Source organism: Drosophila miranda (assembly GCF_003369915.1).
Source record: "Drosophila miranda strain MSH22 chromosome Y unlocalized genomic scaffold, D.miranda_PacBio2.1 Contig_Y1_pilon, whole genome shotgun sequence".
Taxonomy (NCBI): domain Eukaryota; kingdom Metazoa; phylum Arthropoda; class Insecta; order Diptera; family Drosophilidae; genus Drosophila; species Drosophila miranda.
The window spans coordinates 28146632-28172899 of NW_022881603.1; the positions used below are offsets into that span (position 1 = coordinate 28146632).

The window sequence follows — 26268 nt, forward strand, 5'->3', positions numbered from 1 at the left end:
TGTGTTTTATAATTTTCTAAGTTTTTCTAATGTCTCAAAATTATCTGGAAGTCTGAAATTAAGCATCAGATTATTATTTATTTTTAATATCAAATCCAATTGAAGCTTACCTTTCTCTGAGTTGGATAATTAGCTCCTTTATAAAATCCTTGCACATCTCTCTGATTTCGTTAACTTCATTATTATAATTTTTCTCTTTAATTTCCTTTTCAAATAAATATCCCATATATAATGAAGACACAGCAAATTCATCCAAGTCATCTTTCAAGACATCAATCTTTGCATCAGGCGGTATTATTTTATTTTTGAGGAAATCGATGCTTGTCGATGAAAGTTTTGTTTGTAAACTGTTTTTGGCATGTTTTACACATTTACACATTTCACGATCACCAACCAAGTTTCTGTATAGACCGAAACTTTTCAACGAAAATAAACCATAAATAAATTCTAAAATACCATGGTACACCAAAATATGTACTACAAATATACTTTTTGTTCGATTTGTCTTAAAAAATACCAAAAAATACATGTAGGATATAAAAAGGAAAAAATAAGCAAAGTGAAATTAAAAAAGGCTAGATTTAAAGCTATAAGCATTTTCATAATTTTTCAAGCGTTCCGCTTTCAAATAAGCTAGATCTAGCCTTAAATAAGCTAAATTGGCAACGCTGCCTTCCAGCGCTTGTCTTTTCTGAGCGCAGAGAAAGCCAGAGCGAACGACACATTGCGGTACTCGTGTGAGAGAGGGATTAACTCATACATGAAAAGCAATACTGAGCATGGCGCTCTTCCGACAGCGATAATATGTACATACATATGTATATTACATATGTGCAGATTTGCAGTTTTCAAATACATATGTATAATAATTGTATTCAAAGCCGAAACTACAGTCGCGATCGCGGACAAATCCAATTCGCTTTTCTGCTGAACGAAAGATTTCTTTTTTCTTGACTGCATAAACATTTTCGACGGCTGAGTAAGCGGAAATCTGAAGAACTTCATTTTCATTTAACTTCAACACTTCTACAGCGAATATACGATGCGACTCAAGATATTTTTGGTGTTTGCCATCCTATTGATGGCTGTGATGTGGTAGAGTCTCTAGAAGATAAGGTCACCGGCACCCATGGCAAGCAGCGCCAACTGATGAACCGCATCGAGGCGGTGGATGACCACATCCGTAATTTGGAGCAAATGGAATCTCTTCGCACTGCCCTGACCATCGAAACCTTGATCCAGGAGCTCCACCAGCAATCCCAGCTACAGCACAAGCTGAATCTGGTCAAAGACTCTCACCGTCGACAGCCGCGCCATGGACCTGGACGAGATAACTTCCGGCTCGAACCGCTCCCTTGTGGTGACTGGGGCCCGCTTTCGCGTCTGGCACAAGCATCTCAACCTGGAGGTGCGGTTCAGCTATTTCCACTTCCCCACTGGACGGCTGGTGGAACCGAAGCGCAACAGCGTCTGGTTGAACAACAGCAACTCGGAGAAAACCATCGAAAAGCCACGTCAAGTGCTGATCGTCAAAGAGGCTGATGTGCCCACTGCCGCAGATCTGCCCTCGTTGCCGCTGTCCACATCGAATCAGTATATGAACTTTTTCAGCTCCAGCAAGGTGAAAGACGCGTCCCAGAACACTTTGCCCTTCATTGATGTGCAGGAGGTTGTGCCCCATCCGGCTGTTCCTCTGGCCGGCCTAGGAATCTTTTACAAGAGTCGTCCTGGTTCCGGAGGCTTCTTTGCCCCCAAGGTTGTTACCTATGATTACTCGCAGTATCTCAGGGAAGTATCTCTCTCAACAATCCAAGATGATAGTTATTAACTTGAAAATTAATATATGACAATAAAAATCGCGCCTAATTTCAAAAAAGAACAGCTAACATTTCTGTGAAGCGCATAACAGACGCTTAACCCATTGTCCACCAGTGGGTACTAAAATACCCTCCACGAAAATGATGCCTTGAAGAATTTTAGCAAAGTTTGGGTGAAAGATAGTCGTGGTAATTTTTATCTAAAGATGAAGGATAAGATGGACCTACAAGAGTAATTATTAGTATTAGTATTATTTTCCGCGGCTTAACTCAAGTTGTCGTTCTGTTTAAAAAACGAGGGCTTGAGTAGGCTAAGTTCGTTGTTTCATCGGTATATCGTCCCACGACATTTGACATTGAAGTTTTTAAACCACTAACATCACCACATGTTATTGGGTTTACTTCGTCGGGGTTTATCGCAACCACATTTCAATCAACATCTTTTGAACGCGCAGCAGCTTTTATTGGGTGCACAGACAAGGAACATGGGCGACGAGATTTCATTGGACGAGGCCAAAAAGAAGGCCGCACGCACGGCCGTGGACGAGTGGGTGAAGGAGGACACAAAAATTTTAGGGATTGGAAGCGGCTCGACGGTCGTGTACGCGGTTCAGCGCATTGCAGAGCGTGTATGGAAGGATGGCGAGCTGACGGACCTGATCTGTGTGCCCTCGTCCTACCAGGCCCAGCATCTGATCTTGGACTACAATCTCAACTTGGGCTCGGTGGATCGCAATCCCATCATCGATGTGGCCATCGACGGGGCCGACGAGGTGGACTCGAATATGGTATTGATCAAAGGCGGCGGTGGCTGCCTGCTGCAGGAGAAGGTTGTTGCCTCCTGCGCCAAAAAGTTCATTGTGGTGGCCGACTACACGAAGAAATCGTTGCATCTGGGCGAGCAATGGTGCAAGGGCGTTCCAATTGAGGTTGCGCCCATGGCCCAAGTTCCCATAAAGCTGCAGATCGAGGCCATGTTTGGTGGCGAGGTCGTACTGCGCATGGCAAAGGTAAAGGCTGGACCCATTATAACCGATAATGGCAATTTTCTGCTCGACTGGAAGTTCGTTGGCAAGCGGGAGTACAACTGGGATGAAGTGAATCGCGCCATCACCATGATCCCAGGCGTCTTGGAGACGGGACTCTTCGTTGACATGGCCCACAAGTGCTACTTCGGCATGGTCGATGGCAGTGTTAAGGCTCAGTCCAAGTAAATCTCGTACTATATTTCTATTTTCACAGGGATTCGTTTAAAATTAAATGTTGGCCATTAATAAAGGAATGTGCATCTTGCATTTATCTACGTATGTATACTTGCTCGCTTGTCTGGATTATAGGTAAAAAAAATAAATAATCAAAGGAACTACTCTAGATACTAGATCATTCGCATTCCTATTTGCACACATCTCTGAATATGTAAGATCTAAAACCCCTTCTTGCTCCGCGCTGGGAGCAGCTGCTCCTTCATATAGTTGAAAAGGGAGAGCAGCCCCTGCTTCTTGTTCCGCGAGAAGTAATTGCTGACCACGTCCGGGCTCCGCCTGCTCTGCTTATTCACCGTGGGCAGGACGCTGTCGTTGGCACTGAGCGAGACGAACAGGGCGAAGGGCACGATCCACATGCAGACGGTGAAGTAGGCAAGCACCTAAAAGCAATAATTGTGATCAGTCGTTTAATTCAGTCCAACTCCCCAAGGCACTCACCTGAGTGAAAAGCAGATAGACGGTGGTGAAATACTGAAATGCTAGGAAATGATTGACCACCAGCATGACGAGGGAGCCCAGGAAGGGCACAGACAGCAGGCGTATGAATGGAAAACCCCCCATTATCGATAGGTGGAAGCCCTGCGCCACAAAGCCGCACAGCAGCATGCTCCAGGGGAACTCCTCGAAAATCATCAGCATGATGTACACAAAGACTGTGAAGCTGATCATGAACAGAATGCACCGCCGTGCCTGTGTCGTGTACTCTTCCGCGAGTTCCGCCAAATAGTAAAGTCCAGCCACTATGGACAGAGTAAGGAACGTGATCTGGATACCAAGGGATATCCATCCCAGAATGTACAGGAAACCCATTACATAAACTGCACTTCATACTTTGATTTGACAAATGAATATAAAGCCGATGGCACCGCCAAAACAAAACAATAGGATTTTGTTTTTCTCTCGATCTGGTCGGTCGTCACAAATCAAACCAGGCTGCCAGACGGCTGCGATGTGGCAGCAGCTTTTGGTTTAATGTTAATAGCTATGTGAGATTAGACTTTGGGAACTGACTAGCTGCAAAAACCATACATATGTATATATACATACGTTCAGTTGGCGATCCAGTTGTTCCGTTTTGCTGGCTGGAAAGCATAATATTGTCAAAAATAATGCCTCAAATAGCCTCAAATAGAGGCTACGCACTCTAATTATGGGTTTTTCTACTCTCTTCGCAGCAAATTTATCAAAGTCTAGTGTCGTACAGCCATAAGGGAAATGCGAAGTGTCAACAAAAAAAAAAACATTCGAAAAAATAGCAAAAATCAGACCCGACCCGGCTTCATTGTTTCCCCACCTATCGACCAGGGCTGCATGGTTTCAGCATCGATTGCTCAAGTCATCGATATATCGGTTCGAGCGCGTGGTATGCCGCACGATTTATTTTCGCAAGTTGACTAAATTATTTACTAACCGTGAGACTGCTGTGAATCTGTTGGTGCGCGTTAAACGTATTTTCACTTTTTGTCCACTTTGACAATGTCAGAGGGCGGTGAAAACGGTAACGAGGCGCTGGCCGGGGCGGCGCAGGAGGACGTTGATGCGGAACCAGAGAGAGAGGCCATCATAGCGATGGCCCAAGCTGTGGAAATTGCATAAGAAAGCGACGATGATAATGATGATGAGGCAGCCGCAGAAGAGGCAGGAGCAGAGGAGGATGCCATGAGCGGTGGTGATGCGGAAGCCGCTGAGGAAAACGAGAGCGACAGCAGCCCCGCCGCCGACGATGCCTTTGGCAATCAAGAAGAAGACACAGCCGCCGATAGGCGCTCGTCCACCAAGAAAGAGCTGACGCAAATCATCGACCGCTGGGAGCAGCAGCAGACTCAAAGTGGCTACGATCCCGTGCCCACTCTGAAGAGGTAAGGCGAGAAGTGATGATTCATAATGATAAATTGATTGGCTAATTAATGAACCAATTGTAGTCTGGCGGAGATTTTTGAGCGCGAAAAGGACGCCTACATGCGCAAGGATCCGGATCCCTTGGACTCGAGGCATCCATATCGCGCCGATCCCAGCTGCCAGTATGGGCTGCTCCTCAAGTTGCTCTTCCGCAAAGATGTGTTCATGGGGAAGGTGAGAAGAGCTGTCAACCATTATTTGGCTTCGAATTAAATCGTGTTTTGTACCCATACAGTTGCTAAACGACTATCTGCGCGAGAACTACTTCAGTCGCCAGACCATCAGTCGCAGCTCCCTGGAGCTGAACATCCTGGCGTGCCGCCTCATCCTGGAGATTATGCCAGGTCTGGAGACAACTGCCGTCTTCCAGACAGCCAACGACGATGGCACCATCAATCGCATCTACAGCTGGGCGGACGACTGCATCGAGCCGCTCCAGAGCTATGCCACCGGACTTCTTGCCGAGGCCATGGAGGTCAGCGACACTGCGATCAACTATCGCGATCAGAACATTCGCCTGGTACCCAAGATGATCGAGCGCCTGCACATGCTTCTAGCCATAAGCAAAAGCGCCTCAGCGGACCACCCATCGGCGCTAAACTATTCAGCCGACAGCAGCGCCTCTGGTGGACTGCTCTGTTGGATGGCCTGCGGCAACGGAGCGTCGGCTCCGCAGTCGCCACAGCACAACGGAAGCGGCATTGCGAGTTCAAACCATGGCGATGCCTCCAACATGTCGATTCTCTTCGAGAACAGCCGCGATGCTTTCTACAAGTCGCGCTACTACAAGCGGATGTACATACCGCTGCACCCGCCAACGGCCGATGCCAGCCAAAAACTGATCATGCGCTTCCTCACCAGCCTCGGCGAGTATCAGGAGTTCCTGGCCATGGCCTTGCGTTTGGTTTTTGGTTTTATCGTATCTTTAAAAATGTGGATGCCACAGATTTTCGTCCTTTGTGGGGGCGGAAGTGGGCGGGGCGAAGTTTTGAAATATTTTTGTAGCAGTGACATATCACAGAAGTCTGGATCCAAAACATCGTTGCTCTAGCTCTTATAGTCTTTGAGCACTAGGCGCTGAAGGAGACGGACGGACGGACGGACGGACGGACGGACGGACAGACGGACAGACAGACAGGGCTCAATCGACTCGGCTATTGATGCTGATCAAGAATATATATACTTTATGGGGTCGGAAACGATTCCTTCTGGACGTTACACACATCCACTTTTACCACAAATCTAATATACCCCAATACTCATTTTGAGTATCGGGTATAATAATAAATATAAATAAGTTACATATAGATATAATATGGGCGGACTTAAATTAGGGGATTAACATATACATATAAATGGAGACGTTTAACAAAAATAAATAATGGGAGTAAATATGTTGATTGATGATTTTTTAAACCCGATACTCAAAATGAGTATTGGGGTATATTAGATTTGTGGTAATAGTGGATGTGTGAACGTCCAGAAGGAATCGTTTCCGACCCCATAAAGTATATATATTCTTGATCAGCATCAATAGCCGAGTCGATTGAGCCATGTCTGTCTGTCCGTCTGTCCGTCCGTCCGTTTGTCCGTCCGTCCGTCTGTCCGTCCCCTTCAGCGCCTAGTGCTCAAAGACTATAAGAGCTAGAGCAACGATGTTTTGGATCCAGACTTCTGTGATATGTCACTGCTACAAGAATATTTCAAAACTTTGCCCCGCCCACTTTCGCCCCCACAAAGAGCGAAAATCTGTGGCATTCTCAAATTCAAAGATACGAGAAAACTGAAAACGCAGAATCATAGAGGATGACTATATCTTCTAGAGTGCAAAATCTGAACCAGATCGTATAATTATTATAGCCAGAATCAAGAAAACAATTTCATTCTTTCTCGCTCTGTCTCTCTCTAACACACAGGTTTCATGGTCGGTTTTTCCAATTGCAAAATATGAGTTCAAGGATCTCAGAACCCATAAGAGCTAGAGCAACCAAATTTGGTATCCACACTCCTGTGATATCAGACCTTGACCGTTTTATGTCCAAATTTCGCCACACTCCTTTCCGCCCCCGCAAAGGACGAAAATCTGGGGCATCCACAAATCTCAGAGACTATTAACGCTAGAGTAACCAAATTTGGTATCCGCACTTCTGTTAGATCTCACTATAAAACGTATATCTCAGAATTTCACCCCACCCCCTTCCGCCCCCACAAAGGACGAAAATCTGTTGCATCCACAATATTGCACATTCGAGAAACCTAAAAACGCAGAATCATAGATAATGACTATATCTATCAGATTGCTGAATCTGGATCAGATCGGATCATTTTTGTAGCCAAAAGCAAGAAATCAATTTGCAGTGGCTACGCAGCGCCCGACGTCACGATCAGACTGATTTTCAGTCTCTCTCGCACGCACTCTTTGTCGTGTCGTTCAATATTAGCGGCGTCTGCCGGAGGAGAGCCATACTGACTTAGTATCGGGTATAAATGTAGAGTTGCGGTGTCCGCAGCAACTCACAACGTTTCCCCTCGTTTTCTCTCCCTAAATGGGCGAGGGACCCGCACTACGTGGCCAGGATAGTTTCTTCGAGACCAGCAAAACCAAGCCAGGATGGCGGAGCTGTGGCCTATGCCCTATGGATTTGCCAACAAAAAGAATAAATTTGGGGTTTCTTTACTCCCCCTTTGGAGCGGACTCACTCTTGTGCTTTTTGGGTCTACTTTCCGTCCCGCTGGTCAGCTCTAAAGTTCCTGGTGTTTCACTGATCTTGATCCCCTGGAATCACAGATTTATTTATCTTTTATCGGCTGATGGCCACTACTACTAAAAAAAATCACTAGATCACTATGTCCGGCGCGCATGCTCCTCCGTTGCGGGAATTTCTTTCTCTGAACCCCCTCTTGGCTTAGCTGCTCTGTTTAATGCTCCCGGGCCGCTGATCCCCATCGCTCTCTCTTCTATCGCCCTTGAACTAGGTTCAAGGGCATGGCCTGATTCGGGCTGCTGGCGGCTCTCTTTTCTTTGGGGTATGGGTGAGTTGGCTTCGGGACTCCGTTATGGGATGAGATCGGAAATCCTCTCTCATAACGGCTCCGGAGAGCGCGCGGAACTCTCACTCTCCAGGACCAGGTGGCGCCACTCTTGCTAACCCTTTCCCCTTAAATTTTGGCCTTGCCACTATGTTCGAACTTCTTTCCTCCTCACCGCTTCTATGGGATATCACCTATCGATATCTTCGCATGCAACAGCATTAATGCCTGACCTTTATTGAATCATGTCAGAGGGTGGCTCTTCCATTTATTCGAAGCATTTCTGCTATCGAAGGCGTGATGGTTTCAGTTATTGTGCTTCTTTCATCGAACCATGTCAGAGAGTGGCTTCTTAACTTTTATCTATCATTAATCGAAGCCTGTTTGAGCCTGTTATTTGCTATCGAAAGGCATTCCATCCATTCAGCTCAACTGTTTTTATCGCTGGTAAATTAAAATCATCTGATAAACTAGCAAAGACTATACAATACCAAGATGTTGCATGAGGAACAAATGCTTTTTCAATTTTCGTTTGACGCTTCATGGTACGGGCGCGCGGGGCTAGTACTTCAATTCTCTTTTACGCTACCTTCGCCTCCAAAATGCTACTCGGCTTCGTCAATGCCGCGGTCAGCGTCGAGTCGGTGTGAAAGCATGTCAGTGTCTGCGTGCCGAAACCGTAGGGCATGATGCAATTATACAAGGTGGTCTCGTCGGCAAAAGTTAGTCCCTTAACGTATGCTAGCAATAAGTGCGAGTGAAGGGCACATAGTATAGTGAGTGTGAGTGAGACGGTATATGTTGATGTTGATTAACCCTTAACAGGCCCGTGGGTTTTAAAATTTTAAAATAAAATGATTTTACTGATATATTAATATTTAAATTTTATGCAGCCATTAATAATTTTTCTTCAACATTTTTAGTTATATTAAAATGTTCTTTTACATAATATATAAAGATTACTTCTAATTCTGTGGTATTTTTTTTATATGCTTTTTATAATTTTGTTGTTGTCGGGACAGAAGGGTTAAGAATATATCAAAAAATTCGTCCGTGAACAACCTTCATCATCAACAAGCAAGCATGCTCTGACGATAAGGGACAACACGAACGAACTTCGGCTCCCGACGAGACCACCTTGTATAATTGCATCATGCCGTAGGGCAGCGTGGTCGCTGATGTCTTTGGCGCGGCACAGTGGGGACTCAGCCGAAATAGTCAAAAAATTGTATGAGTGCTTTAGATAAATTTAATGTACGTATCTTATAGAGAATTTTCCAATCGAATTTTCAAGATAGTTTTAGTTTAGGAGATATGTATAAGCACTCAAAGTATAACATTTTTTCAGTGTGCAAATATTTATTGAACTCATATTCACTAACTAATTTAGCAAGCTGAGACGGTCAAAGGTCCCACTGTGCCGCTCCAAAGACATCGGCGATCCGCGACCACCGCTTCGACGGTGCTGAGGCTCGAGAGTCCAGAATTTTTTCGTTGCTGGGGAAGGCATTGCCGAACAGACGAAACCGATGGGCAGCGGGGTCGCGGTAGAGACGAAGTACAGGCGAAAAGGGAATTGAAACCCCGCGCGCTCCCTCGTGCCTTTTGGGTCCTAATGTTAGGACCCGCCATAGAACAGCTTTTTGGTCGCTCATGCAACATCTTGGTATTGTATAGTCTTTGATCATAGGTAACTGGAGAAATGATGAATAACTCATTTGATTGTCGTTGTAAATTTTCAATTGCCCAACTGCTGTTGTGGCACTTGTGTCTCTGAGTATTTCCAATTGAGCTGGAATCACACGAGCGGCGGGCGCGTGTTTTCAATAATAGTTATCAATAACGCAGCAGACGGCCAGGCCAAGCCCAACGACAGAAACAAACCAGCCACCATGTCCTTGCTATCTCGCCCAGAGGCAGGAAAATCGATGATGGGAAAAGTTTTAGGTGCAGCGCGTGTCCTTGGCGCGGCAGAGCGGTTGCGGATGCGCCAGCCTCCATCTCAAGGTCGACTCCCATCCAGCACCAATCGAGGATACATATCTGCTTCCGTTTTGATTGTCGTCAATTACACATAATCTGATTACAAACGTACAAGTTTCTGAAAATGATTGACACCATCAACATCATCATCAGTAGTACATGCTGCCTGAGTGGCAGCTTCTCTTGCTGGCTTCTAGCTGCCGGCCGCCTGTCAGCCAAATTGGCCCACTAGAAGCCCCTGCCGGATATGTAATCCGGCATCATCGGGAAGCATCTGAATCGTATTTACCCCACCCGACAGCGGAACAGGCCCCGACAACACACACAAGTGAAATGTGGAATAGTCATATATTTGACAATTCCGAGTGACAATTCCGCCCAAAAACATTTGCCGAGAACACAATCATATAGTATTATTTGAAAGCGTTCCACAGTCAATTAAGTATTCTAATATTCAAGAATCTGTGAGGCGATCACAGTAATCAAGTAAGGAATGAGGTTTTGGCCAGGCATGAGTGAGGCACGTGCAGGAGGTAAACTTAATCTGGAACTACGTTATAATCTACTGAAAAGCTACTGTACTGTTGTTTGTCCGTCGTGATCATGCCCAGGCCTGCCCCTCAGTGTGACCTGCATTCTAGATGCCCTATGGACGGAACTAACGCATATATGCAGGCATTGCCTTCCACAAAGAGAGAAGGTCGGGCCAGGCATCGCTCGACTGCAGTCAAAGTCAATGTCAAGGATGGCAGCGCGACGAACAATGGAAGCGTCAAGCGGTGTGGCGCCCACTTACTTGCCCAGAGCCTTGACAATGAATGGCCTTGCCTCCTCCCATCCTACTTCTCGTCCTCCTCCAGATGGGCAGAGCATAAAGCGCTTGGAATAAATTATTTATGGGGGCGCCACAGGGTCTTTGGGATTGGGCCTAACAACACCACTCCGAGCCGAGCTAGAAAACTGGGTGGGAACGGGTTGTAGGCGGCTCTTAGAGGATGGGGCCCATCATATGTAGCTCTTATCGGTTATGAGTGGGGCATGACACAGTACACGAGTATCTAGACAAGTCTGCTCTTTTCGTTGCAATCTATTCTGCTTGTGTTTGATGTTAAAAATATCCGGGTGTTGCGTCACTTTTGCCATTTTCCAATCTGAATGAAACCTTTTGAGTTTTATTTTCGTATGTGCCAAATGGAGACGACGCCACGGAAGCTCACGCGATGATTTTCCTTTCATTCGCTGCTGTGTGTTCTCTATTTTATAGCTACGACATTCCCCGTAAACACTTTCGATAATAACCTTAGCCTATTGCAATTCCCGTACGAGGTACGGTACGGTGTAGATGTACGAGCGTTTCCCGACATTTGCGATGGCGATGGGCTAGGTTCCGTGGTCAAACGGACGGGGAATTGTATGGAAAAATTTGATAACTGATGTCATTGCTCAAGTTCTTAATGGTATCGACCGATCGATCGCTACACTTGAAATGCAGAAAGCCCCATGATCCACAGCTGATTCCTTGTCAAGAGCTTCCAGACAATGAGTATCAATATATCACCTCGACGCACTCCACTCCTTACCGGCCGATCTGCCTATAGATTGCCGATGTTTAATGAAATTTTTTGCGATAAGATGTGAACGATAATGGCAAACGTCGAGTCGTTTGTCAACAAGAGCAGCTGTTCACTTTGTTATTTTGGGTGCCGTCCCCGTAATATAATTAGGGCGCTCTGTTCTGCGTTCCGTAAGAGGTATCCGGAAACCAGGGAGGTGCCAGAGAGGTGCTGCCCGCCCGGCTCTTGGCCCCCAGTGGCTTCCGTCAACAAATATTTGCGGCGGACTTTTTATTGGACAAACAATGGGCCGGAGATTAACGGAAAAAACAGTTTGCCTAAGAGATTTCCTATTGTTTATTGTTTTCTGTCACAATTAGTCCGAAATTGAATTTATTTCTCGGAATCTTGGACAGCGCTCTGGCTGGCTGGAAAGATTGGGTTTGGATCGGCAATCCTTTGCCAAATGTTGACCCACAAATTGGCCATTTCTGCAAGGGAATCCTGGGCTCTGGTGCGTGCACCGCGATGATTTGTCAGAGGGGTCACCACCTCACGTGGCCCAAGAGCGTGTTGGCTTCTCAATGGAAAATCTGGCTCGCCTGGATATGATGTAATGGGAGGGGGAACTCCCAGACTTTGGAAGAGCTGGCTGTTGGTAGCAGTGCTGTCATTTTTTCGAGAGTCACCATAAGTTAAATTGGAGAAAAAATAAGCTAGAATAAGCTAAAAAGTAAAAATGGCCCCAATTCGGCCTTACAAAAGCAGAAGTACTATTTTGTGGGGTCAGTTGGCACATTGGCAACCACTTCTTAAATTAATTTTTAGTATGTAATGTGCAAACATGTGCATACTGTAGTGTGACAGAAACTTATCAACGAATAACTAACATACATTTATACACAAAATTGGATGATATACCAAAATACGACCAAGAAATATGATTTATGTTCGATTTCTCGATAAAAATTATCAAATATTACAATACAATACATAAACAAAAATGTTTTGTACTAAATTTGTATAAGCTTAAAAGCTAGATTTCGAGCTATAAGCATTTCAATTTGGTTTTAAAATAAGCCAAATCTAGCTTTAGATAAGCTAAAATGGCAACACTACCACCTTGGTGGGACGCGGAAGAGCGAGAGAGCGCTGCGCAGCCAAAGTATAATAATACAAGGTGCGGCATTCCCACGTACCTTAACTCGGAACATACAAATGCATCACGAAAATGAGCATCAAAACCTCCCCTCGCATTAATATTCTCTGCTGACCAAAGTATCGGGAGGCGCGCACAGATAGCTTGCTCGCTTGCGCTCACAGAAAAAACCCGAGAAACAAGTGCTGCGACTATCTATCGTGCTCTCGCTCTGGCGCAAGTCTCGCCCCTGTAGTCACCATAAGGCTAGAGAAAAAAAAAAATCATTTTTGTGGGCCTTTTGTTTAAACTTTACAGTTGTTCGAGTAGGACGTGTGCGCGCTAAAGTGTCGTGGTGGAAAAAGTGTGTGATAAGTGCAAAATAAGCTGAAACGCGCATGTGAGAAATCAAATTTAATTGAGAAGCATAAAACCGTATACATATCCAGAGCCACGCAAGTGTTTGTGTGCGTGTGTGTTTGTGAGAGATTTTCTCCGTGAAAAATGCAAACTGAATGAAAATCAAGCCAACAAATTGGAAACTGGAAAAATATTCGAACACATTGGGGACAACCAGAGTTGTCTCAAAAAAGGTAAAACGTAGCCAAAAAACGATTAGCAATTTTAGCCCCGATTGTGTGTGTATTTGTGGGAGTCGTATGTGTGCGTGTGAATTTTATTTAACTTTTTTTATACCCGATACTCAAAATGAGTATTGGGGTATATTAGATTTGTGGTAAAGTGGATGTGTGTAACTTCCAGAAGGAATCGTTTCCGACCCCATAAAGTATATATATTCTTGATCAGCATCAATAGCCGAGTCGATTGAGCCATGTCTGTCTGTCCGTCCGTCTGTCCGTCCGTCCGTCTGTCCGTCCCCTTCAGCGCCTAGTGCTCAAAGACTATAAGAGCGAGAGTAACGATGTCTTGGATCCAGACTTCTGTGATATGTCACTGCTACAAGAATATTTCAAAACTTTGCCCCGCCCACTTCCGCCCCCACAAAGAGCGTAAATCTGTGGCATCCACAATTTCGACGATACGAGAAAACTAAAAGCGCAGAATCGTAGAAGATGACTATATCTTCTAGAGTGCAAAATCTGAACCAGATCGTATAATTATTATAGCCAGAATCAAGAAAACAATTTCATTCTTTCTCGCTCTGTCTCTCTCTAACACACAGGTTTGATGGTCGGTTTTGCCAAATGCAAAATATGAGTTCAATGATCTCAGAACCTATAAAAGCCAGAGCAACCAAATTTGGTATCCACACTCCTGTGATATCGGACCTTGACCATTTTGTGTCAAAATTTCGCCACACCCCCTTCCGCCCCCGCAAAGGACGAAAATCTGAGGCATCCACAAATCTCAGAGACTATTAAGGCTAGAGTAACCAAATTTGGTACACACACTCCTTTAAGATGTCACTATAAAACGTATATCTCAAAATTTCGCCCCACCCCCTTCTGCCCTCACAAAGGACGAAAATCTGTTGCATCCACAATATTGCAGATTCGAGAAAACTAAAAATGCAGAATCATAGATAATGACCATATCTATCAGATCTGGATCAGATCAGATCATTTTTATAGCCAAAAGGAACAAATCAATTTGCACTGGCTACGCAGCGCCCGACGTCACGCTGACTGATTTTCTGTCTCTCTCGCACGCACTCTTTGTCGTGTCGTTTAATATTAGCGGCGTCTGCCGGAGGAGAGCCATACTGACTTAGTATCGGCTATAACTGTAGAGTTGCGGTCTCCGCAGCAACTCACAACGTTCCCCCTCGTTCGTTATGTGCACTGTAAATATAGCTAGAGAGACTGCTTCTTCTTCTCTTTCTTCTTCTCCGTCTTTTGGCTATCTGTTTTGTGTTAATCTTTTGTTTTGAATACGTTTTATCTCTGCGTCTGCTTTTGTGTGAATGTGTGCGTGTATGCTGGCGAGATGTGTCGTAGTGGCCGCCTCTTTCCTCCTCGTCATCGTATTTTTTGCACGTAATTCGCTTAGATATCGACTTCACAGCTGCTTTTTGTTTTGATATGCGAAATATTATAATCAACCTGCCCCAAAACTGGTATGGTATAATCGAAAAACACTCGTATATAAAATCCCCGTCCAAAGCTGGTAACTTTTTCCATTCAAACTGCTTTTGCTCCTGTAGATCGTACGTGTATGACTAATTGCCGTTTAAGTTGCACAAAATACCCATTGTACTTGTCCGGTTTCAAGTGGCTCTCCGCCTATTGTTTTTATCGCTTTTGTTTGTGGCAAGATTTAGCTTTCGTTTTGCCGACGAGCGGCCGAGACGAGACACTCGCAAATGATAACTGTTGTTGCTGTTCCCTCTGTCTCTCTCTAGCTCTCGTTTAGTTATAGTCGTAGTCACCAGTCCCTTTAAGCTCTAATCGCAGGGCTTTCTTTTTGAATTGCTCCTCATTGTATGCTCTTTTGTTGTTGCCAAGTGTTCGCAGAATTCCGCTTAATCTGCCTTTCGTTGTCTTATCAGAACAGTGGGGCAGAGTTCGGGTCCCACCGAGGGACCTAGGGAGAGGCTACGCTTCAGATATGGGCAGGCAGGCCTCCTTTTCTGTGCTTATTCTCCCATTTGCATGTCAGGTCAGGCTTACGACTTCGCCTCGATTCGTAGTTCCTACACCATTTACAATTTTCCTAACCATCTCGTTTTCTACCTTCTCTCTACCTGTTCTTTGTGCTGCCAACAAATCAAGGGGGAGTTCGAGTATGTTCTTCGACCGACACTGAATGTCTGTCTGGTTATCGTTGTCTAGTGTCTGAAATGTCAACAAACCCATGGGAATGTGTTTTTAATTGATATCACTACGTGTTTGTTTAGTTTTCAATTTGCACATTTTATTTTAGTTTTCAGTGCCCAGACCTTTCCGAATACACTAGCTTTACTCGCATTACGTTTCGAGAATGTTGCGGAATTTCCTAAAAGTTAATCAATTCGTAAATGGGGAATGACTGGATTGTTTCGCTGTGTTGTCATGGCTATATAATCGATGGCTATGTATAATCGGCTCTGTTCTGCTTCCTTCTCTGATTTGCCATGCAAATATGCTTTCGGGCAGTAATATCTTCCGATAGAGCGCTGTTCTGTCTGGCTCCGCGTCGCAATTGCAGCTGTTTTGGGTTTCTCTGTTTCAGTGTCTTTGTCTGCGAGGTCTGTGCGTTGACCCACTTTCAGGCACCTTATATACATGCATGCACATATGTACAACCGCTTTACATGTACATATTTACACACAACACACTGAGAATGTGGAGCATCCCCTGGGGTACTGACTGGGGGAGTTCCACACATAGTTTTTGCGTCGCAATATATAGTACACATGCATGGATTTCCACCTCCTTTTTTATTTCCTTTGTTTATTTCGGTCTCTGTTTGTTTGCCATTTTTCCATGCCATTCCATTCCCATTGCCCCACAGACTCCACAGTTTTTTCCGCTCTCTGATAAGGTTAGATTACGCTGAATCATCTTGATTTGTAGAGCGCTGCCTCGACTTGATCTTCAATCTTCGATCTTTAATCGCATGCTATTAATTGCCCGATTAGCTTGGCCATAAAATACACTACTGGCCAAAAAAAAAAGTACATCGGTGTCGTGCTTGTTTGTTATGGAATAGCTCGAATTTTTGTAAATGTATGGATGCCAATTGTTTATATTTGGAAAGGTTACAGTCTTGACAAATATTTAAAACAAAAATTAAAGTGTGGAACCATCTTTATAAAATTCTATGCTTAAATTTTTGCTGGATGGGCATACACTGGTGTTATTTTAAATAACTTATTTATAAATTTTAATGGATTTTATAAGGATTTGGTCAAAGGCTTGTTGGTTTTTATTGAGTTCTTTCATATTTAAATACATGAGAGGTAAAAAATAGGCCGTACTGCTGAAGAAAATAAGTTATCCATAAATCTTCAAAAAGAAAGGAAAATTCTCCTTGAAATTCTGAAAAGTCTTGGACGCTCGGTATTTTTTGTTCAGAATGCTTTAAGATCTAAAGTAAGAAAAAAGTGGAAAAATTTTGATAATGATGATAAATATTTTTATAGTCTATTGTAGATTAGAAAACTAAAAGTAAATTTGATTCTTTAATTATGTTTATTAGAAAAGTTTTATAGGACGTGAAAGAAAGCACATAAGCGTGTACTTATTTTTTTGGCCAATAGTGTAGCTCTGTGAGAGAGCGAGAGTGTGTCTTTAGACTGACATTTTCCCCCGAAACTCTGTAAATATTGAAAAAAAAACAAGTAAAAAAATGATTTATCTTAAGGCTTTCGTTAAAAATAACTTGTGCGAGTAGCCTTAGCTCTTAAAAAGCGATAATATTTCTCCGTATTGTTTTCGCGTAGACAAGACAATGCCCGTCGGTGGCGGCAGCGGCAGCGGCATGAATCACTCAAGTTAATGAACCTCATCATCGCCGCTTGAACATAACAGAATGGCCGGCGTCGTAGTCGTAGTCGCAGTTGTTTTTAATCGCTTTGTGGTTCCCAGAAGTCGGGCGAAGGGCCGTTCCGCACAGTAGTTACTATCTGATCTGTGGCCATATCTAAGTTATCTATACCGCTTAGGTCTGGGCCCCGACGCCCCAGGTAAACACGGTGCAGGTAATAATTTCAAGCAAATATGCATCAGAAACACAGACAGAGAGAGAAAGATAGATTTTGGTATCTTTATGACGTCTGCAGTTCCATATTTGCAGTTCCGATTAGATGGAGGGAGAGAGTGGAGAGTGGTGGGAGCCTGTCTGCAACGCAATTCCGTCTGCGATCCTATCAACGATCTACAGATGCTCCATACCTAGCCCGTGCCACACGCTTGAAAAATTTAGTTCCCTTACCCGTCCCAGTCCCCCCGTTCGCGCATCCCAATTGTATTCCATTACAAATACGCTTCATTAAACGATTTGATTGCTATTGACGGAGAGATAGGCGTGCTTCGGATCGAATGATTCAGTCATCCACAGAGCGAATGATCTCTCAGCTGATTTGCTATTCGATCTGTGGGGATGTGTTCATGACCATTGTTCCCTTCGGCTTTCCAGTAGATCTCCATGCAACTGTCGCATGCCCTCGCGCAAATTGAATCAGAATTGTAACCGGAACAGAAATGCCGTGATCGCGTGTGGCATGACTCGGAACCATTCGTTTCTCCGGATCGTGCGTGTTCCGTGGCGGAAATGACATTGAACCCGGCTTACCGCCTGCTGGCAGTCAGAATGCACTTGTTCCGATGTCGCTGGGGAGCCCGAGGCCCCCGGGGGCAGTGTCGGAACCGGTTCAGTGCCCGATTAAAGCGATTAAACGATCAAGCGGGTCAGATTGTGGGTGATTCCATGGGGATTACGGCGAACATGGCCCATTTAGTAACGGAATTTATGATCTATATTTGCAGACAGAAGAACAAAGCCGCATCAGAGTGAACTGCGTCGAGCGGGCAAACCAGCAGCAGAAGCCACAAGGAGAAGAACCAGAGCTCATTACACTGATTCGCGCGGCAGGGAATGGTATATTTCTTGGGGGATTGGGGCATGGGAGATTCTGACTTGTCGTCATATCAGCAGCATGTTCCAAATATACAGCAGCAACAGCGCATCCATGGACGTGATCTACATCAACAGCAGCAACCGCAACAGCAGCAACAGCAGCAGCAGCAGGAACTGGTTGCCCAAATCTCCACCAGCCTAAGCCAGTTGCAGTCTCAGCTGCAGTTCGCCAGCGGCTCCAACTTCCTACAGCAGCCAGGCTCCACGGCAACGTCGGTCTCTCCCTCAACACCCCATCACCATCAGCACCTTCCCCAGCAGCAGCTGCAGCAGCACCATGTTGTTGACCCAAGGAGCACTAGCACCTGCACCAGCACAAGCAGCAGCCTGGTAACCGCCAATCTCCAGCAGCTGTCGGTGAGCAACAGCAACACCAGCAGTTCCAGCAGCACTGGCAGTGTCAGTGGCAGTGGAAGTGGCAGCAACAACAACATCAGCAGACAGCTACAGCAGCAGCCATTGCTGGACACAGTCGCTGCTTCAGACGGAGTATCTGGGGTATCCGGCGGCTCCAAGGGCCATCCATCGTGGCTAAGGCAGAGCTCGGAGAAGTCCGTCGACGGCAAGCCAAAGCAAGCCTCCTCTCTGCTCGGCAAGGATTCCCTTGAAAATGAAGATGAAGTGGCGCTGCATCCGCTCTCCAATCAGGTTAGTACCCCCCTCCAAGTAAACACAAACGGTTACGATTATTATTAGTGCAAACTGCAAGTGTATTTATTGGAAACTGTCCGCTCTAATAAGTGGAACCGCTGGCAGGCAGCGTCGTGGTTCGCCTCTGATCCCTGAGCAGCGCACTGTAGAGGAACTGAAAGAACTAATCGACTCCGGTGTTGGTGTGCTTTTCGATGAACGACTGGACCACCGCCCACACAGGCTTGACTATCTTGACTTGGGCCAGGACCAGGATCTTGGTATGCCCCTCGGGGGTGCCGCGCAGGCACAGGTGCATGGCGACCATGAAGGAGTCCGCATAGGGAATATCCGCATTGACGCTGGTCGCATCGATGGAGTACAGCTGGCCGGGGCGGGTGCAGTCGCGCATGGTCTGCGTCTCGGTGACCTTGGACACTTTGGGGCCAAGGGGGGGCCAAATATGGAACTGCAGACGTCATAAAGATACCAAAATCTATCTTTCTCTCTCTGTCTGTGTGTTGCCCTTTAGGGCGACGGTGACCGTGATGACGCGCCCGTTCAGACCTGCGGCATTCTTCCGCTACTCGCCCAGCTTGAGGTCCGTCGAATTTCGCATCTCGTGGAATTTCTGGAAGAAGGGCGACGTAGCGGAGAACAGCATGTTGAATAGCGTGTCCACTTGGACCCGCATTTTCTCATTAAGCACCTTGCGGCCCTCGTGCAGCGCGTTACAGTTGTATTTACCCTCCAGTGAGTCCCTAATCGGAATGATCACCTCCACAACTGTCATGCCTCGCTTTTTTGTGATGCCCTGATCCGCGGTAGTCGGTCTCGCGTTAGACATTCTCTTCTTCGCCTTGCCCCCAGCCACCATGTAATTGTTTTGGTCGAAGGCCACGGACTTGGCTTTTATGTGCCTGGTGGTCCGCCTGCGCCTGGCTTACGAAGTTAGTGATGCGTTCGTAGCTGGGAGATGGACCTGCTGCTGGCCGCGGTGGTGTTCCGGGTTACGGGCTTGCTGGCCGATTTCGAGCGCTTGGCGCCGCCCCACTTCCCAAAGCGAAACCGCAGCGCCTCCATGGCGCCGGTGACGGTATCCGCGAGTCTCTACCGGAGACTGTCGGGCATTCGCCACTATAGGGTAGGGACGTATTCCAAATGTGATTTTCCTGACAATGAATAGAAACAAATGACATTTGCAGATGACTGATATCTCAGTCGTTCTGCCCCTTATCTGGAGATAGTGTTCATATCGCAGCGATATGAATTTTTGTTTGTGCTGTTTCCCCGCTGCTTATGGAGAAATAAGCTCCGGCACTCGCTCGAGGCTCCAATGGACTTTTCGCACTTTCGCTGTCCGAGCACTTGAGCTTCCACAGATCAAGACCGAGAAATGACGTAGGAGGCGATAAGATTCCATCGGTTATGGCTATAGCACACGCGTCAAGGCGGGCCTAGACGGTGGAATAGTTGAAAAATTGCCACAATTGGGAAAAGTGGATCAGTGGATGCTAGTATTTAATGTCGGACTTGGTGCTTCTTTCTTGCAGGTCGGAGGACACACTCGCCTGTTGCTGCTCAACCAGTCGACGGTGATCAAGCCCCTGAACTTGCGGGAGTTGGACTTTTACCAGAACATTCCGCAGGACATACTGAAGTTTGTGCCCAAATACAAAGGTAAGATACCGGCCTTTATTGCCACCCCCCCAATCAGATCAGATCATAGATCAGATCGCAGCGATCACACGTTCAAGAACTACCAACTTATCGATTCAATCGAAGCGCTTCATTTGATCTTTCGTTTCGAAACAACTACCGAATCGTTCTACTTAATATGTAGTATATCCATGAAATCGAGTCGAAATTAAAACGAATAATAACAGTAAATGAATCACAAAATGTATGAATGAACAGCGAGTCTGAATACGGCTTGAATCGCGCCAAGCAATTGATTTGTCATGTGTCTTGAGTCTCGAAATCGCCAATTTGCTATATACACACTTATACACACACATACATACATACTATATATCGTAGAATGTATGTATATCAAACTTTTGTTTCTGTACTAACTCGCAACAACAAAACAAACAAGCAAAAAATGATGAAAAAGCAAACAAAAAGAAAACGAAAACAATATGCGTTATATCCTCTTGTATCGTCCTTAGATAAAGCCAAAGTCGCATTTGAATATCATTTTTATTTTAAGTATCTTTTTTCTCTTACATATAAAAACCTAACAAATATGTATGTGATACACCCATAGTCTGTAAGTTTTTTTACTGAAATGGAAATACAATAAAACAGAGCACAAAAAAAAAACAAAAAAAAAAAAAAAATTAAATGAAATGAAAAACTGACGAAAAGACTGAACCATTTAAATACATCTAAATATGTAGCTAAATCATAGCTTTAACGAATACGAATTTGTAATACGAAAAGCGAGATACGAATATAAAAGAGAAAAAAAAAAGTTGTATCTGCCACAGCCAGAACCAGTACCAGAACCAGAAGCAGAACCACCACAGAACCAGAGAATATTATGATAAAAAAACCAAAACCTTTTAGTTAGTAACCGAAAAACAGACAGCAAGTCGGGTAAGTCGAAAAATAATAAAAAAAAAAAAAAAAAAAAACTAAACTCCAGAGAAGCCACTCCAAAGTAAAAGTAAAGTAACGAAAAAGTAAACAACCTGCAAACTGTGAAATCCCCCATTCAGATTGTACAATTTTAAAATTTTTGATTGCAAAAATTCTACAATAATTGAAATTGAATGAATAACCAGTAAGGCCAGCAGCCACTACACCCTCGATTCGGGCACTCTATAGGTGACTGGGTCGGGGGTCGTGAGTCGGCCCCTTGCCACTACATAAACATACGCTCTATGCTCGTATTATCCAAAGGTTCGAGGTGCCTGACTGACAGAACCGATCTCGAGATCTGCCGCTGGCTGACCCAAGCAATATCCAAGCAGAACCAGAACCAAACCGAACCGAACTGATGCGAACCGGAGAGAGAGAGAGAGAGAGTAATATCTTTAAAAACAAACAAAACCAAAACAAATTGCAATTTTTCCAATCTATTTTCCGAAATGCAACAAACAAAATCGAGTTTTATTTCATGTGTTTGTTCAGAACGCACATCGTGCTCGTGCTCGTGCCGGCCCTGCAACTTCCCCTCGAACGTTGTTGTCGTAGCCGTCGCCGTCGTCTCCGTCTTCGTATCGGTCTCCCTACCGATCCTAACCGATCCGATCGGCCCTGCTCTGTCTGTCTCCGGACCTCAACGTCTCCGAGACTCTCACAGCCGATTAGAAATGCAAGCGAGCCAAAGCCAAAGCGAAAGCAAGACAATGGCCGAAAAGGGTTTGTATGAATAAAGCTCTCTATCTACTATATATTTTACATACTATACTGTACTATGTTAATTACCACTCCACAATTTAAAATTACGATTACAACTACAGTACGATACAATCCAGTTACAATACGAATATGTTAGCTACGATGTTCCAATTACTCTTAAGTTTAGGGCACCCAAAAACCATCATCCACCGAAGGGAAATTTGAATGAAATTCATTTTTGAGTACCATACCGCCTCCTGTTCCCCCTGCTCCTCCTGTTTCTCCTGCACCTGTCCTTGCGTTGGCTCGTTAAGTCTCTCACTGTTTGCACTCACTGGACCTAGATTAGGTCTACGATTGGCCATAACTTTTTTTTTATTATTACAACTACGATACATAATCATACGAATGTCTGTGGGAACCCTGCTGTTTTTGTGTGATGTTTAATAGAAATCATTCCATCAATGTCTGAGGATGAGTTTTGCTCACTTGAATATGGCCTTGTCTGTTCCACCGTCGATCCACTCTATCCATCTGTCTGCTAATTCGTTTGGATAACTTTTTGCATAAGTCAGGGGCCAGCCCGCTGTTGCTCCGCTGCCTCCGCGTCCATATAATACTTTCGCCTAACGTAACTCCTAACCCGACCCCACTTGTCCTGTCGTGTCGATTCGATGCTAAAATACATACAACTACAAGATCAAGATCAAGCGACGCCTGTGCTCAGCAACTATCCACTAATCGCCGTCCCGGTCCCGACTCTATATCTATTCCAGGCGTCATGCAAGCCAGCAGCATGGGAGGCATTAAGCTGGACAAGCGATACTCGCCCAGTTTCCGGGATGACGCGGCCGCCGTGCCCGTCCGCAAGATGAGCGCCTCCAAGAGGAAGCGGGACGAAGTGCTTAGGTAAGTCAATCAATCAATTAGCCATGAATGAGAACCAGCTATACGGGAATACATTTTCAGAATGAAGGTCCACAAGAACGGCAACGCAGCCGACGTGATCAAGAGCATCTCCCAACTTGACAACTCCAACAAGCAATGTGAGTATTCCATCTCTGTCTTGGGAATCGTTACTAAACCTCGCCTTTGCAGACTTCCTTATGCTCGAGAACATCACCTCGCAGTTCCGCAATCCCTGCATTCTCGACCTGAAGATGGGCACCCGCCAGCACGGGGACGATGCCTCGGCGGAGAAGCGCTCCAAGCAGATGGCTAAGTGCGCGGCCAGCACATCGGGCTCCCTGGGTGTACGCCTCTGCGGCATGCAGACATACCAGGCCGATCTCGAGCAGTATGTCAAGCGGGACAAGTACTGGGGCCGCGAACTGAAAGAGGATGGCTTCAAGAAGGCCCTTCATGATTTCTTCTACAACGGCTTCCGGCTGAGGATCCGCGTGATCCGCAAGATCCTGCAGCGACTGCTCCAGATGCGCAGAGTTATTGAGAAGCAGTCCAGCTACAGATTCTATTCCTGGTAAGATCGAGCACTCCACAGGTTTCCCGAGAGTTTTGTGACTTACTTTCCATGTTTCCCATGTCCACATCAGCTCCTTGCTCATTGTCTACGAGGGCTTCGAGGAGAATCCGATGGCCTACCCTCCATCGATCAGCCTGGATGAGTGGCCGGAGGCCCCCAAGTCGGCGACCATCGCGACAACGGCTTTCGACTATCATCCGGAGAACAGCATAGATGATGACGACATCGAAGACGAGGACGAGGCGGGAAATGAGGCAGGCGACGAACTGGAGTCCCATGACACGGATGAGGACCTGCACCTGGTGGCTGCTGACAGCGGCAATGCCTCGGCCACCAATAGCAGCACGGGTGGAGATGCCTGCAATTACGATGCTGATGCATCGAACGATTCCAGCGGTCTTCTGAATCTGGCCACTCGCCGCCATCTGCACAAGCGCGGTTTTGGGGAAGCAGCGGCCCGAGGGGTCAAGCAGTCGTCGGCCATCATTACCACCACCGACGAGGAAGAGGATGAGGAGCAGGCGCACCCGGCTGCTATGCCACCGCCACGCAGCTGTGGCGTCACGGCTGACAAATCGGCGGGCGCCAAGGTTCAGAGCAGCAGTGTGCAGCCCGCCCCCGCATTCATTCCAATTTCCGAAGAGACAGTATTCCTGGATCCAGAGCCAGCTTTGCCCAACGTGGCCACCTCATCGCCACATTCCGGTGACTCCTGGATGAACTACAGCAGCAACAGCAGCGATGACTTCTCCGGCCTGTCCGAGCAGATCAAGGCCGTGGCCAGCGGTCGACAGACATGTAAGGATAAGACAATCTTACAATGTTGCCAGATGTTTAACAGTTCATTTCTTCCACAGGCAACAACAGCTCTGACGATGCCAGTTCCGACTATGAGGGCAGCGTCATTGGATCCACAGAGGCCATGTTTAAGCGCTACAAATCGTTCGATGCGGCATCAGCAGGCACCGGGACTGAGCCAACCTCTCCTCCACACACTGCCGGTAACTCGAGTGTCTCCAACGGCGGCACCGTCAAGTCTCTGGTTTCACCCGCCTCCTCCAGCGCCTCGTCCCTCAAATCGGTAAAGGGAGCTGTCAAGCGTCTGCGCTGCAAAGACGACGACGAACACTATGCGGCCCACGATGACTGCGACTCCAGGGAGGCCAAAAAGTCTACGATCACCTCGCCACCCGTCTCCACCGCCTCGTCGCCCGCAAAGACGGCCCCGCAGCGCAGCTGTGAGAACATTGCGAACTCCATGATGGCAGGCATACTCTTGGATTCGCTGGAGCGTCGTTCCAGCGGCAGTGGCAGTGGGAGTGCCGGTGCCGGTGCTGAGGGGGAGAACAACAACAGCGGTGGCATTGAGCCGCAACAGCTTAATTCTGCACTGCTTCAGAATGGCTCCAAGTCGCTGGACATGTCGGCGCCACCTACAGACGACTCGCAGTGCTTTGTGGACGTTCGCCTCATTGACTTTGCTCACACAGCGTTTGTGACACGCAATGGCAGCATGCTACCCACTCCGCCCGTGGCGCCCGTTCACCATGGACCCGACGGCGGCTTTCTCACCGGCCTGGACAGCCTCAATCGACTGCTCAACGAGATACTGGCAGAGGACAGGATCTAGACAGAGTTCGGTGAAAAGAAGTGAAAAGAAACAGGGAGTGGAAACTAGAGCGGAGAAAGGAACACAAGTTAAAAGTACAATTTAATTTCAAAATACCTAAATTGTTGTAGCAACATGTGTTAAGTTATGAAACTCGAAATGTGATTCAAAAGAAACCTATTTAACCAGATATAGCCCCCCAAAATGAATGGAACCTCTTTTAACCTTTAACCAAGCATAACCTTAAGAGCAGAGCAGAGATTGGAACAGATTTGGTCCCCTTGATTTTTCAAAGCATTTTCCAGCAAAGAACGCAACACACTACAAAAATGAAAAAAAAACCATAAAAAACGCTTCAAAAGTAGATGAAATGTTTATAGATTGATAGATTAATTGAATGTTCGTGCTTTCTGCATTTCCAGATCAGAATTAAGCTTAAAAGTGTTCGATGGAACTGAATATGATTTAACCGTTTGTGAGAATTCTTTATGAATATACACCTATATATGTATTGTATTTTAAGAGTGATTAAGGGGCATGCGGATCATGCGTTTTTGTAACTAGCTTTTACAATACAATGCAAAATGACAAACCAACAAGAGTGTAAGGAACAGTATTTCGTTATACGAGAATGTATCTATTGTATGCTTTAAACTGATTTCCAATTTCCAATGGTAGTGACAGTGTTTTAAAGTAAAGTGATCTATTAAAATAACCACAAACACAATATATAAGTTAATTAAAAGAATCGCTATTAATATATAAATCCTGCAAATATTACTATTACTTATTGTGTAACTAGAGAATTAAATGAAATATAATTCATGTATATTTTCACTTAAGCACGTTTACAAATTACAAATGTTCTACGGATTTACGTTTAACTAATAAAGAAATATTCGAAAAATTAAATCTAGCGAACGCTTTTTTCA

At 45.6% G+C, this 26268-nt stretch overlaps 5 protein-coding genes across 7 annotated transcripts; 3 read left to right on the forward strand and 2 right to left on the reverse strand.

Moving 5' to 3' along the window:
• The first annotated feature begins 679 nt into the window (after window positions 1–679).
• Window positions 680–1875, forward strand: LOC117190543. Its single transcript, XM_033395603.1, has 2 exons — window positions 680–979; window positions 1033–1875. Exon 2 carries the CDS (start codon window positions 1316–1318, stop codon window positions 1826–1828), a length of 513 nt encoding a protein of 170 aa, XP_033251494.1. The 5' UTR covers window positions 680–979; window positions 1033–1315; the 3' UTR covers window positions 1829–1875.
• A 287-nt stretch (window positions 1876–2162) lies between these two features.
• LOC117190541 (ribose-5-phosphate isomerase-like) lies at window positions 2163–3124 on the forward strand. Its single transcript, XM_033395600.1, has one exon. The coding sequence runs from the start codon at window positions 2204–2206 to the stop codon at window positions 3029–3031; it is 828 nt and encodes a 275-aa protein (XP_033251491.1). The 5' UTR covers window positions 2163–2203; the 3' UTR covers window positions 3032–3124.
• LOC117190542 (protein TEX261-like) lies at window positions 3023–4262 on the reverse strand. 2 transcript variants are annotated; one of them, XM_033395601.1, is made up of 3 exons: window positions 4130–4262; window positions 3521–4064; window positions 3023–3462 (listed from the first exon to the last, which is right to left on the reverse strand). In XM_033395601.1, the coding sequence occupies exons 2-3, from the start codon at window positions 3890–3892 to the stop codon at window positions 3241–3243; spliced, it is 594 nt and encodes a 197-aa protein (XP_033251492.1). In that variant the 5' UTR covers window positions 3893–4064; window positions 4130–4262; the 3' UTR covers window positions 3023–3240. The 2 variants fall into 2 exon arrangements, with proteins under 2 accessions (XP_033251492.1, XP_033251493.1); XM_033395602.1 differs by having other exon boundaries at window positions 3521–4262.
• An 8716-nt stretch (window positions 4263–12978) lies between these two features.
• Window positions 12979–26216, forward strand: LOC108159760. Of its 2 annotated transcripts, XM_017293317.2 has the most exons (8): window positions 12979–13278; window positions 18116–18914; window positions 20450–20576; window positions 23021–23153; window positions 23214–23290; window positions 23343–23724; window positions 23798–24525; window positions 24585–26213. In XM_017293317.2, exons 2-8 carry the CDS (start codon window positions 18225–18227, stop codon window positions 25355–25357), a joined length of 2910 nt encoding a protein of 969 aa, XP_017148806.2. In that variant the 5' UTR covers window positions 12979–13278; window positions 18116–18224; the 3' UTR covers window positions 25358–26213. The 2 variants fall into 2 exon arrangements, with proteins under 2 accessions (XP_017148806.2, XP_017148807.2); XM_017293318.2 differs by lacking the exons at window positions 12979–13278; window positions 18116–18914; window positions 20450–20576 and adding an exon at window positions 21943–22265 and having other exon boundaries at window positions 24585–26216.
• LOC117192067 (protein Aster-A-like) lies at window positions 19055–19335 on the reverse strand. The gene has a single exon (XM_033396778.1). The coding sequence runs from the start codon at window positions 19306–19308 to the stop codon at window positions 19081–19083; it is 228 nt and encodes a 75-aa protein (XP_033252669.1). The 5' UTR covers window positions 19309–19335; the 3' UTR covers window positions 19055–19080.
• Window positions 26217–26268: the final 52 nt, after the last annotated feature.

Coding starts and splice junctions, on each gene's coding strand:
- LOC117190542 (XM_033395601.1), bottom strand. CDS start 3,892: ATGGGTTTCCTGTACATTCTGGGATGGATATCCCTTGGTATCCAGATC. Junction 3,463..3,520: donor TCTATCTGCTTTTCACTCAG/GTGAGTGCCTTG, acceptor TATTGCTTTTAG/GTGCTTGCCTACTTCACCGT.
- LOC108159760 (XM_017293317.2), top strand. CDS start 18,225: ATGGTATATTTCTTGGGGGATTGGGGCATGGGAGATTCTGACTTGTCG. Junction 18,915..20,449: donor TGCATCCGCTCTCCAATCAG/GTTAGTACCCCC, acceptor TCTTTCTTGCAG/GTCGGAGGACACACTCGCCT. Junction 23,154..23,213: donor AAGCGGGACGAAGTGCTTAG/GTAAGTCAATCA, acceptor ATACATTTTCAG/AATGAAGGTCCACAAGAACG.
- LOC117190541 (XM_033395600.1), top strand. CDS start 2,204: ATGTTATTGGGTTTACTTCGTCGGGGTTTATCGCAACCACATTTCAAT.
- LOC117190543 (XM_033395603.1), top strand. CDS start 1,316: ATGGACCTGGACGAGATAACTTCCGGCTCGAACCGCTCCCTTGTGGTG.
- LOC117192067 (XM_033396778.1), bottom strand. CDS start 19,308: ATGCGCGACTGCACCCGCCCCGGCCAGCTGTACTCCATCGATGCGACC.